This window comes from Gigantopelta aegis, chromosome 6 (assembly GCF_016097555.1).
Source record: "Gigantopelta aegis isolate Gae_Host chromosome 6, Gae_host_genome, whole genome shotgun sequence".
Lineage (NCBI taxonomy): Eukaryota > Metazoa > Mollusca > Gastropoda > Neomphalida > Peltospiridae > Gigantopelta > Gigantopelta aegis.
Window position 1 is genome coordinate 9,816,915 of NC_054704.1, and position 20,571 is coordinate 9,837,485.

The 20,571-nt window shown below is 38.6% G+C and overlaps 1 protein-coding gene across 1 annotated transcript; it reads right to left on the bottom strand.

Annotated features, from left to right (window-relative positions):
- Positions 1 to 1,685: 1,685 nt before the first annotated feature.
- Positions 1,686 to 20,571, bottom strand: LOC121375488. Its single transcript, XM_041502963.1, has 4 exons — positions 20,413 to 20,571; positions 12,507 to 12,647; positions 4,876 to 4,977; positions 1,686 to 2,245 (listed from the first exon to the last, which is right to left on the bottom strand). Exons 2-4 carry the CDS (start codon positions 12,624 to 12,626, stop codon positions 2,102 to 2,104), a joined length of 366 nt encoding a protein of 121 aa, XP_041358897.1. The 5' UTR covers positions 12,627 to 12,647; positions 20,413 to 20,571; the 3' UTR covers positions 1,686 to 2,101.

Consider the following 20,571-nt stretch of genomic DNA (forward strand, 5'->3'; position numbering starts at 1 on the left):
TGTAGTGGCCGTTCTCCTATAGACAACCCACTTGACAGAGAGTCATGGTAGTGGCCGTTCTCCTATAGACCACCCCCTTGATAGAGATTCATTGTAGTGGCCGTTCTCCTATAGACCACCCCCTTGACAGAGATTCATGGTAGTGGCCGTTCTCCTATAGGCCACCCACTTGACAGAGATTCATGGTAGTGGCCGCCCACTTGACAGAGATTCATGGTAGTGGCCGTTCTTCTATAGGCCACCCACTTGACAGAGATTCATGGTAGCAGCCGTTCTGCTATAGGCCACCCACTTGACAGAGATTCATGGTAGTGGCCGTTCTCCTATAGGCCACCCACTTGACAGATTCATGGTAGTGGCCGTTCTCCTATAGGCAACCCACTTGACAGAGATTCATGGTAGTGGCCGTTCTCCTATAGGCAACCCACTTGACAGAGATTCATGGTAGTGGCCGTTCTCCTATAGACAACCCACCTGACAGAGATTCATGGTAGTGGCCGTTCTCCTATAGGCAACCCACTTGACAGAGATTCATGGTAGTGGCCGTTCTCCTATAGACAACCCACTTGACAGAGATTCATGTAATCAACCACGTGTTTTTGCAAAATGCCCATTCGACTCCATATAGTGCAGAGATACGGCTCTGAACACGTGTTACGGTTTTGTCGTTAAGATTTACACATCCGTTTTTGAGAACATCATTCAGGTAATACTAAACCAAATAACTTCCGGCTGGGTCAAGGTTCGAGGTGCACTGAAGAGTCATTGTCGTCATACGACCTAAGCACTTCAGATATTCGAATACTTGAAAATACTATTCGAATATTTTGAATAGCAAATTATTGAGCGAATATTCGAATATTCGAGTATTCGGACCGAACACTACTCATTACATGATGTATTTAGCTATACAACCCAATACGAAACAGATCATAATACGTTAGACTAACTAACTAACTAATCTCCCAGAAATTCCAACCAGGACCCGAAATCTAGTGAATAACACTTCAGGCTTCATACAGATTTGCAAAATGCCTGAATTTGAGTGGATCTCATGAAAAGCCCTTGAATTTGTCAAAACCCATTACAATGTTCCGCTGATAAATATTAAAATTTACCTTCCTCTGTTGTTTGTTCCTCGTAATACCAACAATTTGGCAGCTGATCCCACTAACACGCTGAACTAGACAGCGTAATTTTATCACAAATATTGAAAATTGTTGGATACACCGTTTCGATAACTGACAAAAATATATGAAACTATGTATGCAAAAGCCCTAAACTAATTTTACAGTGCTTTAAGTGCTTGACAATGCCCTTCCAAATTGTGTATGAACTTTGAACTTGTAGCCTGTGCAGGGGCTTAGTGCCGTGGTCTAGACCAGGGGCGGGTTCGAATATGAACCTAGCGGACCTTTTTGTCAACATCGTCCTTGAACACTTATATGAATAGCTTACTATTGCACTGTAAACGTGTTTTAGCATAAGCGGGGGGTGTTCGAACCCTCCAACCCAACACCACTGAGCATAGCCGTCGGCAGATGCCTGCATCTGGAAGGCCAGGGGGTGGGGCTGGGGATAATATATTTATTTGACATTCAGTTGAAAGGTGCAAAACGTTCATTGGGTGAGACATTACGGCTATGCTTTTAAATCTAATTTGTATATAACAACAAAAACATTGATTTTGCAATATTTGTTTTAATCACAAAATGTACTATTTGAAAGTGAAATTATATGCATGTATTTATTTATATGTTATATATATTTATTTATATTAAAAACGTGTGTACGTTTACTAATTTATAAATGAGCTTCTTTTTTAGTTTTTTAGTTTTTTAAATTATTATTATATTTTTAAAGTCAGACATTAACACTCATTCAAGGTAATAACAAAAAAGGTCATTTACTCATAGTGTTGTTTGTAAGTAATTGTAAAACAAACCCTTCAACCTACAACACACATTTTCACAGAAATTCAGTAAGTGACTCTGGCAAAAGCTAGTAAGTGTTAAACTGTTGTATTCTATTAATTAGGTCATTCGTAGTATGTGGAAAAACTTGAAAAAAGCGAGTTGTCGGTAAACCATTTTGTTTTGCTTCAGTTGCATAGCGTTGTTGCTCCCAGTGTGAGTCCGACCATCCAACTGACGCCCATCATAAAGGACAAAGCGGCGTATCGCAAGGCAACCAATCCATAGCGTTTCGCCGTAGCAAAGTCGCTCTTTTTATTGGCATTGCGTGCCTGAAAGAAAAAGAAGTTTTGTTTTGTTTAACAACACTACTAGAACACATTGATTTATTAATCATCGGCTATTGGAATTTGAAACTGTATTTACGTGCTCATGTACCACGGGATTTTTTAGCACGCCCATCACAGCCTTAGCCTCTGACATCGCCAGTGACTAAGTCCTGGACAGGGTGTGGTTATTGGATGTCAAACATTTGGTAATTCTGACATATAGTCTTAGAGAGGAAAGTCGCTACATTTTTCAGTTAGTAGCAAGGGATCTTTCATATGCACTATCCCATAGTCCTATGATATACCAGTCGTGGTTCACTAGCTGGAACGAGAAATAACCAAATAGGCCCGCCGAAATCATGGCCAGATCTAACGCGCATCAAGCGAGCGCTTTACCATCGAGTTACGTTCCGCCTCTGCCTGGAAGAAAACAAAAAGGACAACAAAACATTGTTTTACATCTTAAACAATCATATACGGTTCTACTGAGAAGTAGTTTAGTGTCCTATATCACTGACTTAACTTAATTATTGTATAATTAGGATTGGGCAAACTTGAACGTTTTTCTTAAAAATTGAGTTTACATAGTTGTTTCTATGGCCATTTTGCCAGTAGAATCTGAATCCGATGGAATTTTTAATGTAGCGGGACGTTTGATATCAGTTAATAGCAAAAATTCAAAATGGTTGCCATAAATGACCATTTTCGTAATGTTCGGTTTATGTTTAATATATTATGGCTTTAATATATGATTTGTTATGTTTCTCAGGGTGCTGATCTCAAATATGATGTCCAAAATGTGATCTGATGCACGGATATTGATATTTACTGGCAAGGTATACAATCACATTAAAATTGACTAGTATGTTGTCCAGGTGCCAGATCACATATACATGCAGATTGGTTGCAGTTCTTTATGCAGTTCTCAGAGATACCGTCCAATATCCTGTTTCTGTTTTGTTCATTATTGTGTAAATGAATAAAGAAACGCAACATAGGAACGTGAAAATGATCTCAGGATAAAGCATTGTATAAAAAAAAAATGATTATTCAAAGCCCAACAATCTAATGGAAGTATTCGCATGTGAAGAATGATATACTTAGGTAAGAAACCAACAAGATGACATACTTTACATATAACTGTAGGTGCTGGTAATAATCTAGCAGCTGAAAATATTTGTATTGAATAGATAAACAAATGTAGACCAGCTAAATCTCTAAAATACAGCTAAATCTCTAAAATACAGCTAAATATCTAAAATACACTCTAGAATCTAAAAGACACTCGGTCTATCTTGTCCTGATAGTAACAACCGAAGATATGATTGCATTTAACTCATTATCATATCAATGAGATGTTGACTGAAGTTGAGGCCATACTAAGTCTGGATCTAAGTCACTAGGTTATTCTATTTATAATTTGGTGCTTATAAGTCCAGACTGATTCTGTTGGTTTCATCTCGCATTTCTTTCTTTTCACCAAGAGATTGATACTGATGTCTAACGTTACGTATTGCAGTGTAGCTTAGATTGATACTGATGTCTAACGTTGCGTATCGCAGTGTAGCTTAGATTGATACTGATTTTGAAACAGGGGTCTGTTACATTGAAACAGGGAAATGTCTTTAAAATATAACCGATACTTCTCAGACATACATGCGTTTTAATTTTTTTTTTTTATGAAAAATGCATTTTGTTGCATTAGAAACACCAGGATGACTAGAAACACTTCGGATGTACGAATAATCTAAACAATACAATCTAAGTAACCGGTCTAATAGTGAAAAATACGACTTAGTATTTAAAAACAACGGTCTGTCACTTTAATCATAGGTCACTGTAACTGCACATTTTGATATCGATGCTTTATATCAAATTGTTGGCATCATGTTTGAAATCAACATTCTGAAAAACGTAACAAATCATATATTACAAAGCCAGAGTGTATTGAAAATACACATAATGTTGTGAAAATTATACTTTTTGGCCGCAATTTTGAATGTTTGCTATTAACTGAGTAAGTACAAAATTCCATCAGATTTGGACGTTTGATTTGTTTAACGACACCACTAGAGCACATTGAATAATTATTCATCATTCTATTGGATGTCAAACATTTGGTAATTCTGACTCGTATTCCACAGAGGAAACCCGCTACATTTAACCTAATGCAGCAAGGGATCTTTTATATGCACTTTCTCACAGACAGGAAAGCACATACCACGGCCTTTGACCAGTTGTGGTGCACTGGTTGGAACGAAAAATAATTAATCTGTTGAACAGATTCACTGAGGTGGTTCGATCCTGCAACGCAAGTACCTCAGGCGAGCGCTCAACCGACTGAGCTAAATCCCGCCCCTTCCATCAGATATGGATTCTACAGACAAAATGGCCAAAGAAACAACTCTGCTAAAAAAAAATTTAAAATGTCACAGTTCGCCCAACCCTAGTATAGTATAATTATAGGAAATTAAACGAGCTTCCATTCCACATCATGTTTATGTTCCGCGTGAAATAATTTTCAACTGTCACGAAATGGTAGCGAGTTTAATATCCTATTTATTACCCACAATCGATCTTATGAGATGGGAGAAATGTTTAACCATATAAGTAATAAAAAAACCGTTACGTACCTTCGATGCGTTCATCAAAGCCCAAATGGACACTGGGCAGCAGAACAAGCAAGACACGGCAGACAGGATGAAGTAGTCTCTTTCTTTGTACACGGCTTGTTTCTGAAACATGTAAATGAGACAGATTATGTATTACTACTTGGTGATATAAACGGCAGGACTGGCTTTTTACCCGATTATATTTTAGATAGCAATATTGCTGATGTGCTTGACCTAGAGGAAAGTGTGGGTGCATATTTGAACAGTGCATCATGTTTTGGCTGATATGAATATACCTTTAACTAGAGTTAGCCAAGACACTAAAACAAACCATATTGGTAAACTTGTGCTAGATATGTGTAAATGACCTAATTTGTTTATTGTAAACGGTCGATTTGGCAATGATAAAAAAACAGGAAAATTTACATGCAAAGACGCCTCTGTCGTTGATTATAACATTGCTTCCATATCACTTTTAAGTTACATACACAATTTCCAAATATCTGATTTCAGCCCTATACTTTCTGATATCCACTGCCCACTTTATCTTGAACTGGTATTTAGAAAGAAAAATAGGACTACCTTATATAGTTTAACTCATAACGACCAAGCAAATAAAAAGATTTAAAAACTGAACAAATATTCAGCTGATATATATAGTAATAACATCGACGAAGAACACATTAAAAAAACTAATAATATATATTGATAAAACATCTGTAAATGTCGATTCTGCTAGGGGAGAAACCATTAACAGAATAGTAAATGATCTAGCAAATATGAAAGCAAGTGCCGAAAAAACAGCTGGGAGTTATAATCATTGTACTAGCAAACGAAAGAAGCCCTTTAATCAGAAAGTTTGGTTTGGTAAAGTGTGTAGAATAGCAAGATATCATTTCCATAAGGCACGTCTTAAGTTTAATCAGACAGTTTGGTTTGGTAAAGAGTGTAGAATAGCAAGATATCATTTCCATAAGGCACGTCTTAAGTTTAATCAGACAGTTTGGTTTGGTAAAGAGTAGAATAGCAAGATATCATTTCCATAAGGCACGTCTTAAGTTTAATCACACAGTTTGGTTTGGTAAAGAGTGTAGAATAGCAAGATATCATTTCCATAAGGCACGTCTTAAGTTTAATCAGAAAGTTTGGTTTGGTAAAGAGTGTAGAATAGCAAGATATCATTTCCATAAGGCACGTCTTAAGTTTAATCAGACAGTTTGGTTTGGTAAAGAGTGTAGAATAGCAAGATATCATTTCCATAAGGCACGTCTTAAGTTTAATCAGAAAGTTTGGTTTGTTAAAGTGTGTAGAATAGCAAGATATCATTTCCATAAGGCACGTCATAAGTTTAATCATACGAAATGTGATACTGATCGCCTCTCAATGTTAAATTTAGGCAAGACATATACAAAAACCGTTAAATTTTTCAAACGGAAACAAGAAAAATCATCTGAAGAAACAATAAGAAATATGCAAGCAAGCAAACCTAAGGATTTTTGGAAATAACTTAATTCAATAAATAATCGAAACTCTTCTAACGAAATAGACATAGAAATTAACAAATTATTTGAATTTTAAAAACCCCCAAATGAAACTGAAAACGAGGAACCTGAAGTCATAAACATTGATATTACCGTTGAAAGCAATATTCTAAACGATACTATTACTAAAGATGAAATTTCAACAGCTATTAAAAGTTTACAAAATAACAAAGCTATGGGCAAAGATGAAATTCCAAATAAATAACTGAAGTATGCTGGAAACAAACTAATTCCGATCTTAGAAAAAACTGTTTAACCTTATTTTTAACTGTGGTATATTGCCAGATGACTAGTTAACAGGTATTATCAAACCAATATATAAAAAGAAAGGTAATCCGCGAGAACCCGTATCATACCGACCAATCTATATTGTAAGCTGTTTTGGAAAACTTTTTACATCCATCTTAAATAAAAGAATAACTGTCTTTCTTGAATGTTCAGAAAAACTAAAAGAAAACCAAGCTGGTTTTCGAAAACATTATAGTACAAATAATCATATTTCTCTTTATATGCTCTACATGAAATCTTAAACAACGAAAGAAAAAACTATATTGTGCTTTTATCGATTTCTCTAAAGCTTTTGACACGGTTTGGAGAACAGGTTTGTGGCAAAAGATGTTAAATCTAGATGTAGACGGTAAATTTCTAAGAATTGTCTACAAAATGTATCAAGGTATCAAATCATGTGTTAGTCACAATAACGAATATTCTGCCTATTTTTTATGTCAAAATGGTGTACGGCAGGGCGAAAATCTTTCACCCATATTATTCGGTATATATTTAAATGATTTAGAAGATGTACTAGTGAATGAACAATGCAAAGGGGTTAAATTAGAGTACGAACATAACAATACTGATCTATTTATAATAATTACTATGCTACTTTACGCTGATGATACAGTGATTTTGGCAGAATCTTTAGACGACCTACAAAAATCATTAGACGTTTTTTTTCAGAATACTGTGATAATTGGAAATTAAAAGTAAATATCGAGAAGTCAAAAATTGTTATATTTGGCTCAAAACCACCCAAAAATAAGTTTTTGTACATCAAAGATATAAAATTAGATATTCTTGATAGCTATAAATACCTAGGAATATTATTTACAAGGACTGGATCTATTGTACAAGCAAAAAAGGCTCTTATTTCGCAGGCTAAAAAAGGATTAACTTTGTTAAATATTAGAACCAGGAATCTCAATTTACCAATAGATATTCAATTACGAATTTTTGAAAGCACTATTGTCCCTATCCTTTTATATTCTTCGGAAATTTGGGGTTTTGGTAATAATCAAAACATTGAACAAATACAGTTAAACTTTTTAAGATATATATTAAGGCTAAGAAAGAGTACACCACTTCCCATGATTTACGGAGAATTAGGAGCTTTTCCATTAGATATGAAAATAACAATTAAGATGCTAAATTGTTGGGCTACGTTGATCACCGGAAAGACATCCAAAATATCAGCTATACTGTATAGAATTATGATAAGTGAAAATGTTCAGTATGGTTATAGGTTAAAGTGGTTGATACATATACATGATACTCTAAACAAACTAGGCTTGGGTAATTACTGGGTAAACCAAAACATTTTAAATAAAAAAGCTTTTATTCGTACAGTTTCTGAACGACTAAGAGATCAATACCTACAAGCTTGGAATGATAACTTAAACTCTTATCCAAAATGCGTTACCTATAGGATATTTAAAACAAAACATGAATGTGAAAACTACCTTCTGTACTTGCCTGAAAAATTTCGTATAATTTGTAGCCGCTTCAGAACAAGCAATCATTATCTACCGATTGAAACAGGCAGATGGCAGAATATTGAAAAAAAAAGATAGAATATGTCCTCTCTGTAACATTGCGGTAGGTGATGATTTCCATTATTTATTTCAGTGTCCTCATTTTACTAATGAAAGAAGTACATATCTAAAGAAATATTTTTATATTAGACCCAACACCCTTAAATTAAGTCAGCTATTTAACTCCACAAAAATATCAAATATAAAGAAATTATGTACTTTTATTAATTTGATTAACGACGTGTTTAAAAACATTTATGTTTCGTAAGTTACTTAGTTGTAAGTTTGATTATATTACCTGTATACTATTGTGTATATGTGTGTTGTAAATTTATTTAGTTAGTTATTTGAATGTTTGATTTCATTATTCTTTTAAGCAGTACACCAAACTGTTTGTAAACCACCTCAAATGTAACACCGTAGGTGTTCTGAGTGAATAAAGTTCTGTTCTGTTCTGTTCTGAAACAGGTAAGCAGGTAAACAGGTACACAGGTAAACAGGTACACATGTATACATGTACACAGGTAAACAGGTACACAGGTATACAGGTAAACAGGTATATAGGTATACAGGTACAATAAAACACTCCACTGCGCAAAAATATCATCTCAAGATTAACAACTCTTTCTGACCAGAGCAAACACGAGAATCCACAAAATAGCCACAGTTTTAGGATGGAATCGGGCGAAATACGGAGAAATTGGAACATGTATGGGGTACCACAGCAAACACGAGAATCCACAAAATAGCCAGACAGTTTTAGGATGGAATCGGGCGAAATACGGAGGAATTGGAACATGTATGGGGTACTACAGCAAACACGAGAATCCACAAAATAGCCAGACAGTTTTAGGATGGAATCGGGCGAAATACGGAGGAATTGGAACATGTATGGGGTACCACAGCAAACACGAGAATCCACAAAATAGCCAGACAGTTTTAGGATGGAATCGGGCGAAATACGGAGGAATTGGAACATGTATGGGGTACCACAGCAAACACGAGAATCCACAAAATAGCCAGACAGTTTTAGGATGGAATCGGGCGAAATACGGAGGAATTGGAACATGTATGGGGTACCACAGCAAACACGAGAATCCACAAAATAGCCAGACAGTTTTAGGATGGAATCGGGCGAAATACGGAGGAATTGGAACATGTATGGGGTACCACAGCAAACACGAGAATCCACAAAATAGCCAGACAGTTTTAGGATGGAATCGGGCGCAATACGGAGGAATGTCAGAGCCGGTTTATCCTAGTAGCACATGTAGCACGATAGCATAATCGCTCTCACGACCGTACAAATATCCGTCCAGCTCTCGAACGGCAGAGTACTTGGACTCCTTCGTTAGTAACAACAAAATATCATCAAATTTTGCAAGTTTATTAATAACTACGAGACATTGTTTTACAAACGTTGCGCAACTCATAACAAATATGCACGGTCGGTCTGAGATCGATTCCCGTCGGTGGGCCCATTGAGCTATTTCTCGTTCCAGCCAGTGCACTACAAATTGGATTACAAAAATACGTTGTTTGTGTTATTCTGTCTGTAGTGTGGTGTATATAAAAGATCCCTTGCTACTAATGGAAAAACTTAGCGGGTTTCCTTTCTAAAACTATATTTCAAAATTACCAAATGTTTGACATCCAGTAGCCGATGTTTAATAAAGTAATGTGCTCTAGTGGTGTCGTTAAACAAAACAAACTCTTAACAAATACTCTCTTCCTTTGGGCAATAAAGTTTTCTTACATTATTGTTGAAAGGCCGCTTAAAAGCTCGTTTAATTTTAATTTGATCTTTGAGTTTCTATTCCACTATCGCTCAACTACGCCCACTAAGGTACACGTCTCGCCTATCTGGGCTGTCTGTCTAGGGCAGTGGGTTATTTGTTGGTTGTTATTGGCTAGTGTGAGAGAAGTCGGTGTAGTGGTCTTACACCTACCCATTGTTTCATTAAGACTCAATGAATGGGACCGGGTACCGAGGTGCGAACCCAGTACTTACCAACCTTAAGTCTGATAGCTTAACCACTACACCACCGAGGCTGGTCGCCTAACACTGGCAACAAGCTAGTGAAGGTAAGGATATGGTGACACATATGGCCAAACATGCTCAAGAGGCGAGATTCAATGGGTCAAAAGATCGACAGAAAGATATTCATTTTAAAAAGAAAAGCCTGCCTTTAATACAACCTGAAACACGTCGGCGATTAACCCAGATCAACGCGCGCACCTGCACACACATAAACACACATCTGTACACACACACACACACACACACACATCTGTACACACACGTACACACATACACGTACACACACACACACACAAACAAACGTGTACACACACACACACACACATACGTACACACACACACATACGCATACACACACACACACACATGTACACACATGCGACGCGACACGAACGATTTGAGCGATTATTTTAGAAATCATTGATTTTAATCGCCGTGTACTAACCGCACGAGTACGGCGCGACCAATAAATGACAGATTTATCCGTTGCGCCGTACGCGTGCAGTTAGACTACGGCGATTAAAATCAATGATTTCTAAAATAATCGCTTGCGTCGCTCGCGTCCGGTTACGATACAGCTTTAGGATACAGCTTAACTGGGCTCTTCAAGTAGTTTGTCTTCACCCCTGTACTGAAAGTGAGATTTAGCATATGTAATTTGAAAGGTAAAGTTTATTTTCTTTAACGACACCACTAAAGCACATTGGTTATTGGATGTCAAACATTTTGTAATTTTGACATATAGTCTTAGTCTTTTTCCCCTAGTATCTGTTATATGCACCATTCAACAGACCGGATAGCACATACCACAGCCTTTGATATACATGTCGTGGTGCACTGGCTGGAACGAAAAATAGCTCAGTGGACATGTATTTTGATGTCAGTTTATTAAGAAATGTTTTAAATTACATATATTTTTTTTAAATTATTTATATTATTTATTTATTTTATTTTATGTATTTATTTATTTATTTTTAACTATTATGAAAGCTGGTATGGGTTTACAACTTAACATGATATAATATTGGTTTTGGCATTATTTAGAATATACATGTAGTTATAGGTAGTACTAAACCAAATAACATCCGACTGAGTCAAAGTTCGAGGTGTACCGGACTTTTGATGTGAGTATTTGTTGTCAAAACATTAATTTCATCTTGGCAATAAATGTATGCATTTTTCACCAAGTACAACTGTGTCAAGTAGCTAGCCTTGTGCTTGAAACGTGTATGGGGGTACCTGTAAAACTAAGTACTAAAATTGTGTGCGAAACAAGGGGTGTTGTGAAAACATCCGGTCATATAAAAAAAAAAATCATTAGCCATGGAATGTTCCACTTTCTCAAGGGAGGGGTTGTAGTACTGATATTTATGGGTAATAGTTTAGTTGATGTATTGCATATAGTGTTTTTAACCATACACGTTAACATTGTCGCCTATGCAATGTTATTTGTAGAGTACAACCTAGGTGCAATACATCGGGCTATATCTAGTAGGTTGGACTACATGTATACCAAATAAAATCCCATTGGCATACTATATGCAACGTATCAACTAAAATATAAACTATATATATATATGAATACTACGCCTCACCCAAAGTAGTGACTGAGTTAAATGGAACCTTTCATGACTCATTTTCGAGACAACAGGATGTTGTTACAAGCACCGTCAAAACCGCACAAAATGGTTCTTTGTTTTACAGGCACCCCATATATGTCTCGTGTTGGAGCGTCAAATAAAAGTGCATGTATTTATTGCCTACATAGAACTATACTTGGTGTAAACAACCACTGCCATATGTTTACCACCAGTCCAATGGCAGGACTCACGGCATTAATTCCTCCATTAAAGTTCACTTCGAACTTTGACCCGGGGACGAGACGAAACCCAGTGGTAAAGCTCTCGCTTGATGTGCGGTCGGTTTGGGATCGATCCCTGTCCGTGGGCCCTATTTCTCGCTCCAGCCAGTGTACCACGACTGGTACATCAAAGGCCGTGGTATGTGCTATCCTGTCTATGGGATGGTGCATATAAAAGATCCCTTGCTGCTAATCGAAAAGAGTAGCCAATGAAGTGGGGACAGCGTGTTTCCTCCCTCAATATCTGTGTGGTCCTTAACCATATCTCCGACGCCATATAACCGTAAATAAAATGTGTTGAGTGCGTCGGTTAAATAAAACATTTCCTTCCTTCGAACTTTGACCCAGCCGAGATGCTATTTGGTAGAGTAGCCCCAGTACATCCACAAAAGCCCACGTACCTTTACAGACTTGGTGAACGGCGAGCTCTTGTGGGATCTAGTCGGCGACCTAGAAGTCGAACGAGACTTCCTGTCTTTCGGTGGAGAACGAGACCGAGATTTACCTCGCTTAGAAGGCATTCTGCTGTGGACGCCTGGACACTGTAAAGGCGAATATGGCAGACAATTTAATAAGTAATTTAATTAATAATAATCGATCACATAATTTCATTTCATTTCAAATTATTTTCGTGCTTTGTGACGGAACATGCTCTTATTTCTTTTCGCCTGTGGCGATATTAATTGTTTTAGAGGGTCGTGTGCAGTTCCAATATGCACTTAAGCCCAGGTGGGCACTTTGTTACGTAATACCTCTGCGCGACGGTGGTCGTGCTGTTTTCAATACACACCCAGACCAGATGCGGAGGCCATGTGGCCAGTAGTTACGTAATACCTCCGCGAGTGCGTTTTTTACGACCGTGATTCTAGCGAACTGGCGACGAACAGTCTAGGCTTGTACGAAAAAATACCGCTTGGTCGCTGTGGAAATATACACATCATAAGATTCGGTTCCGCGTACTGTCTCCGGACCAGTCTGGGATTTTATAATAAATAGCTAGGGTTTTAGAGATATCAGGGAGAAACATATTGGAAGGCTTCCAGGGAACGTTGTCCGTCCGGACTGTTAATATATTATTTCTGCTCTGTTGTATAACCTTGATGTGATTGATGTGACTTTAAATATTTTAATACTGTATTATACCAATATTATTTAGACGGTGTTTCCGGTAATCTGACGAAGGAAACTGTAGGATTCATTGTTCTAATATTATTAAAGCTTAACCAGTCATCCTAGAGGACCTAGGTAAACTGTAGGTTATTGTCTTTATTGTGATAGGTACCAGTATTAAGTCTGTATTACAAGGTTACTGAATGAGTAGTTAAGGGTTAATTAAAAATTAACCAGTTAGGAACAGAGTTGTAATTCCTTTACTAATTAAGTTCCCCTGGAAGCGTTTCTCAATTATCACACGTGTGGGTTTTGTGTCACGGTGAAGTGATTAGAATATTGTGTAAACTAGACACCTAGAGATTAACTAATTAAGTGATCAGTTCTGGGTTGTTATTATTTGTTGCTGTTAATTAACTACTGCGGCAGTATATTTGTCAGCTTAAGGTTAATACAGATTCCAAAGTGTATTGTGTTTTGTTGTGTTTTCTAGTGAACTAAACGTGCTATATTACATATACTTTATATAAGATCTTATCTCTGATCATACCTAGACGAGCCACGCGGGTATAACTGCCCGTTACAGAGAGATCTAATAGATATACAGTTAGGAGAGATATTTGGATAATCGTGTTTCATTCAGTTACGGGTATTATAGGATCCCCGTGACATGCTTATATCCAATTAAGGTTCAAGGACGCTGTCCTGGGCACACACCTCAGCTATCTGGGCTGACAGTCCAGAACAGTGGGTTAGTTAGTGGTTAGACCACATCTGACTTTCTCTAAGGAACAAAACCAACCCACATAAAAATGTAATCATTTTCTCAATATAAACCCAAATGTTACGTTGCTGACCTATAATAAAGTTTGTTTTGTGTAACGATACCTCTACAGCACATTGGTTGATTAATCATCGGCTTTTGTTTGTGGAACGTACCCAGGCGACAGTGATTATCCCACGTACCTGTCTGTGGAACGTGTCCAGGCGACAGTGATTTATCTACGTGTCTGTTTGTTGGACGTGTCCAGGCGACAGTGACTTACCTACGTACCTCTTTGTTGGACGTGTCGAGGCGACAGTGACTTACCTACGTACCTGTCTGTGGAACGTGTCCAGGCGACAGCGACTTATCAACGTACCTGTATGTGGAACGTGTCGAGGCGACAGTGACTTACCTACGTACCTGTCTGTGGAACGTGTCCAGGCGACAGCGACTTATCTACGTACCTGTCTGTGGAACGTGTCCAGGCGACAATGACTTAGGCCTACCTACGTATCTGTTTGTGGAACGTGTCCAGGTGACAGCGACGTACCTACGTGTCTGTTTGTTGAACGTCTCCAGGCGACCGCGACTTACCTACGTACCTGTCTGTGGAACGTGTCCAGGCGACAGCGACTTATCAACGTACCTGTATGTGGAACGTGTCCAGGCGACAGTGACTTACCTACGTACTTGCCTGTGGAACGTGTCCAGGCGACAGCGACTTACCTACGTACCTGTTTGTTGAACGTCTCCAGGCGACAGCGACTCACCTACGTACCTGCCTGTGGAACGTGTCCAGACGACAGTGACTTACCTACGTACCTGTCTGTGGAACGTGTCCAGGCGACAGTGACTTGCCTACGTACCTGTCTGTGGAACGTCTCCAGGCGACCGCGACTTACCTACGTACCTGTCTGTGGAACGTGTCCAGGCGACAGCGACTTATCAACGTACCTGTATGTGGAACGTGTCCAGGCGACAGTGACTTACCTACGTACCTGCCTGTGGAACGTGTCCAGGCGACAGCGACTTACCTACGTACCTGTTTGTTGAACGTCTCCAGGCGACAGCGACTTACCTACGTACCTGTTTGTTGAACGTCTCCAGGCGACAGCGACTCACCTACGTACCTGCCTGTGGAACGTGTCCAGACGACAGTGACTTACCTACGTACCTGTCTGTGGAACGTGTCCAGGCGACAGTGACTTGCCTACGTACCTGTCTGTGGAACGTGTCCAGGCGACAGTGACTTACCTACGTACCTGTATGTGGAACGTGTCCAGGCGACAGTGACTTGCCTACGTACCTGTCTGTGGAACGTGTCCAGGCGACAGTGACTTACCTACGAACCTGCCTGTGGAACGTGTCCAGGCGACAGTGACTTACCTACGTACCTGTTTGTTGGACGTGTCCAGGAGACAGTGACGTACCTACGTACCTGTTTGTTGGATGTGTCCAGGCTACAGTGTCTTATCTACGCACCTGTCTGTGGAACGTGTCCAGGCGACAGTGACTTACCTACGTACCTGCCTGTGGAACGTGTCCAGGCGACAGTGACTTACCTACGTGTCTGTTTGTTGGACGTGTCCAGGCGACTGTGACGTACCTACGTACCTGTTTGTTGGATGTGTCCAGGCTACAGTGTCTTATCTACGCACCTGTCTGTGGAACGTGTCCAGGCGACAGTGACTTACCTACGTACCTGTCTGTTGAACGTGTCCAGGCTACAGTGTCTTACCTACGCACCTGTCTGTGGAACGTGTCCAGGCGACAGTGACTTACCTACGTACCTGTCTGTGGAATGTGTCCAGGCGACAGTGACTTACCTACGTACCTGTATGTGGAACGTGTCCAGGCGACAGTGACTATCCTACGTACCTGTTTGTTGATCGTGTCCAGACGACAGTGACTTACCTACGTACCTATTTGTTGAACGTGTCCAGGCGACAGTGACTTACCTACGTACCTGTTTGTTGAACGTGTCCAGGCGACAGTGACTATCCTACGTACCTGTTTGTTGATCGTGTCCAGACGATAGTGACTTACGTACGTACCTGTTTGTCGAACGTGTCCAGGCGACATTGACTTACCTACGTACCTGTCTGTGAAACGTGTCCAGGCGACAGTGACTATCCTACGTACCTGTTTGTTGATCGTGTCCAGACGACAGTGACTTACCTACGTACCTATTTGTTGAACGTGTCCAGGCGACAGTGACTTACCTACGTACCTGTTTGTTGAACGTGTCCAGGCGACAGTGACTATCCTACGTACCTGTTTGTTGATCGTGTCCAGACGATAGTGACTTACGTACGTACCTGTTTGTCGAACGTGTCCAGGCGACATTGACTTACCTACGTACCTGTCTGTGAAACGTGTCCAGGCGACAGTGACTTACCTACGTACCTGTCTGTGGAACGTGTCCAGACGACAGTGACTTACCCACGTACCTATTTGATGATCGTGTCCAGGCGACAATGACTTACTTATGTACCTGTTTGTTGAACGTGTCCAGGCGACAGTGACTTACCTACGTACCTGTTTGTGGAACGTGTCCAGGCGACAGTGACTTACGTACGTACCTGTTTGTGAAACGTGTCCAGGCGACAGTGACTTACCTACGTACCTGTTTGTGGAACGTGTCCAGGCGACAGTGACTTACCTACGTACCTGTTTGTTGAATGTGTCCAGGCGACACTTTGCTGGAACGAGGTATGGGGCGATTGGAATCTGTGTCACTTGGTTGGATAATAGATACGTACCACTAGCGTTGGAAGCGGGGAGGGGGGGGGGGGGGCAAGTGGGCATGTGCCCCCAGACACTTTTCAAATATTTTGCTTTGTATTTGCTTGATAATAGTGTAAAAGTGTGTAAATATAAAAGTGTGCCCTCCCCCCCCCCCCCCACGCACACACTTTTCGGCACCTTCTTACGTCACTGCGTACTAATACCATCTGCCCTGATGGAAGTCGGAAGCACCAGGATTAGGTCAGTCTATACGGCATGGGAATAATGCATGTTCTCATCATCCTGGTCGGTCTAATACCACGAAATGCATTTCGTCAAAGTTTTAAAATGTATGTACCTCTAAGAAGTAATGGTTGTGAAAACGAGCTCTAGTCTCCTGTTTAAGGGTGTTTCCTCGTTTTAATTTCACACACTCGTTTCACTCTGGTGTAACTTTATCCACAAGTTGCAGGTTTGTGTAATCTATGGGCTGCGACGTTTAGCCTAGTCACTTTGGCATTGAGTATGGTGTGTTAAGACTATGGGCGTAGAAATATGCTAGAAATTGAGGGGGACTTGATGTGTGGTGGGGAGGGGTGGGGGTATTTAATGTGAAGTATGTGTACATGCGCGCGCGCACACACACACACACACACACATATACACACACACACACAAACACGCACACACATTATTATGAACTATCGGAGTAAAAAACTACGAAAAATTGCTCTCCTACCTTTATTTTTCGTTATATTTTACGCACATTTTGTCCACTTCAAAAAACCATTACAATGACACAGATTCCACATACTAGATGATAACCATGTCACCTATATCGACTTCGCTGAGATTGCATAAGGCAAAAAGCCTAAAATTTTGTGCCGGCTGCCATTTTGACTTTTTATGGAATATTCTCCAAGAGGGGTCAAAGGATATGACTCAAAGGGACATTCCTGAGTTTGCTGCATTGTAAGATGTTTCCGACTAATAAAATATTTCTACGATTAAACTTACATATTAAATATATTTTCTTGTTTAGAATATCAGTGTCTGTATATTCAATGTGTTTATGGTCGCCTTAATATTTCTAAGAAACCCAAACTGGATTTTGTCTTCAAATAATTTCGTACGTACGAAAAAAAACATTTTAGGAAAGAAAATGAAATTTAACCTAGTAGAAATATTAGAACGATCAGAAACACGTTTAATATACAGCCACTAATATTTTATGCAAACAAAATATATTTGATAATTAATTACAATCGTTAAAAAGTCTCTGTTAGCCGATAACATCTTAAAAATTGCAGCACTCAGGAATGTCCCTTTAATTAATCTAACAACGTCATAAGATGTTAAGATAAGATAAAAAGATAAAAACTTTATTGCATATAAACATTCCACATACGGAACTAGATGCAAAACATATGCATAAACAAGAAACAAACAGAATGACTAAATAAGGACTAATTATGGGCAATACATGTATAATCGTGAACAAATATGCATACCGCACCAGCACAGGCTGGATTTTGGTTTTGCATAATATATATAAATTTTTCTTGCATACTCATACTTTTAAATACGTAATTATGGAAAGTTAGATATGCATATAATTTGACACGTTGACTATTATATTTCTTACATATTGTGATATGATGGTATTCATCTTCAATTACATTGCAGTGGTCACATAAACGTTCTTCCACTGAAGTGAAAGGTTTTGTATGGCGCCCAGTCGCTATTTTTAATTTGTGGTCACTGAGACGTAATTTAGTAAAAGCTTTACGGTTTTCTGGATGTACACAGTGTAATAAATATGGCTCTAGTTGAATATTGTTTTTGTATAATTTGTACGTTCGCATCTTATTACTGGTTTTCTATAAGGTTTTCTTTTAAAATATTGTGATACTTAGTTTTAATTATATTTATAAGATGAATGGGATAATTGACAGTGCTTCGTTTTTGATTCAACTCACCAATGTAATAATATAATTTGTGAAGCCAACCAATATTTTTCTTTTCAAGGCTTGTGCATTCAGAGAAAGCATGTTGTAAAATAATGTTGTTCGTAGTTTGCATATGGGAGTAAAAATGTAACATTCGTTTTACCACAGACAACAGGAGTGGGTACAAACCTAGCTCAGCTCTAGAGGCCCAATTATGGGTACGACTATTAACCTGTAGTGTTGATTTACAAAATTTTAAAAGCACTCTCTCTGGCAGGAAAGTTTCCAAATATTTTAATGATATGAACTGGGCACCCCAAACCTCACTAGCATATAAAAGGACAGGATCAACAAGAGAATTAAATAACTGGCATGAAATGTCTACTGGTAGGTTAACATTTGAGAATTCTTTCTGCATCTTGTAAAAACAACCTTTGCTCCAAAGTGATCGGGAACATTCTTTAAAATTTCCATTTTGAGTAAAGTCAACCACTAAATATGTATATTTTGTTACAACTGGGACTTTATTGCCCGAGAGATGCCAAGTAAGCTTATTTGTTGTACTTTGGCCACCAAAAATAACAATTTTTGTTTTATTTAAATTAATAGTAAGATTGTTGTCATTACAATATATATCTAGTTGATCAAGGAGCTGTTGTAGACCATGTGGGGTTTCTGATAAAAGTAGAAGATCATCTGCAAAAAGTAGATGGCTTAAGCGCATTGTGTCTAGTTATACTTTATCTCCAATGTTACATAAATATTCTTGGAAGTCATTAATGAACATAGTAAATAGTGTTGGAGATAAAATACAGTTATGATATAAAAGCAAACGTGATGACGTCATATTAATTTCATTATTTTTTTTTTTTTTTTTTTTTTTAATGATACCACTAGAGATCATTGATTTTATATTAATTATGTCACATACTTTGGAGGCTTTCACCCCTCTTGTAGAGTATTCCATAAAAAAAATAAAAATGGCAGACGGCAGAAAACTGCATGTAGTTTGCCCTATGCTATCTCAGCGAAGTCGATACTGGCGACATCGTTATTCTCATATGTGGAATCTGTGCCACTGTAATGGTTTTTTCACAACTTGTGTCTGGACAAAATTTGGGGGAAATGTAATGGTAATTAAAGGTAGGAGAGTAATTTATTGTAGTTGTTAACAATTTGGTTCGGACTAGATTCCCTTTCAACTGGGGTGGGGTGGGGTATATTTTAGCCCTCCAACTTCAGAATGACCCCTGCCCCTACTGCAGGTCGTACATTAAGTCAATATTTATCTTAATGTGCAGGGCGAGTTACTTCCCTCTATTTAGCAACGTTAAAATGGTGGGCAAATTTTTTATGTTGTCCTTGAAAGATTTATTTTGTTAATAATGATGCAAGTACTTCAATCGGGATTTAGTGAGTACGGTAGGTTATACATTTTTGGTTTGTTTGTCCATTTGTCGCACTATTTCGGTCAAGAAACGGTTGAAACATGGTGCCACAAGTTTTGGATACCAGCTATATATAGGGTATGTAACCATATTCAGATGTAGAAAGAACCATGCTTTCTACGTCCCTTCAGGCTACCCTGGCCCTTCCCCGCATCCGACGATCCCTATGTAACATTTAAAAACACCAAGTGTCAATCGGCAGGACAATATGTCTAAATAACAAGCAGTGTAACATGAATATATAACATTTATATATTATAACAATATGAAAAATGTTAAATCTAGAATGAGAACAACATTAACCAACCTGTGTAAATTTGTCGTTCAGTTCGATACACAATAAATCAGCTGACTGAATTACGACTCAACAAAACAATCCTTGACGTCATTAGTGTCGTTCAAACCCTTGACGTCAGTTGAGAGAAAACTGCACTATTATAATAAGCTAGGAACCCGTCCATACGTT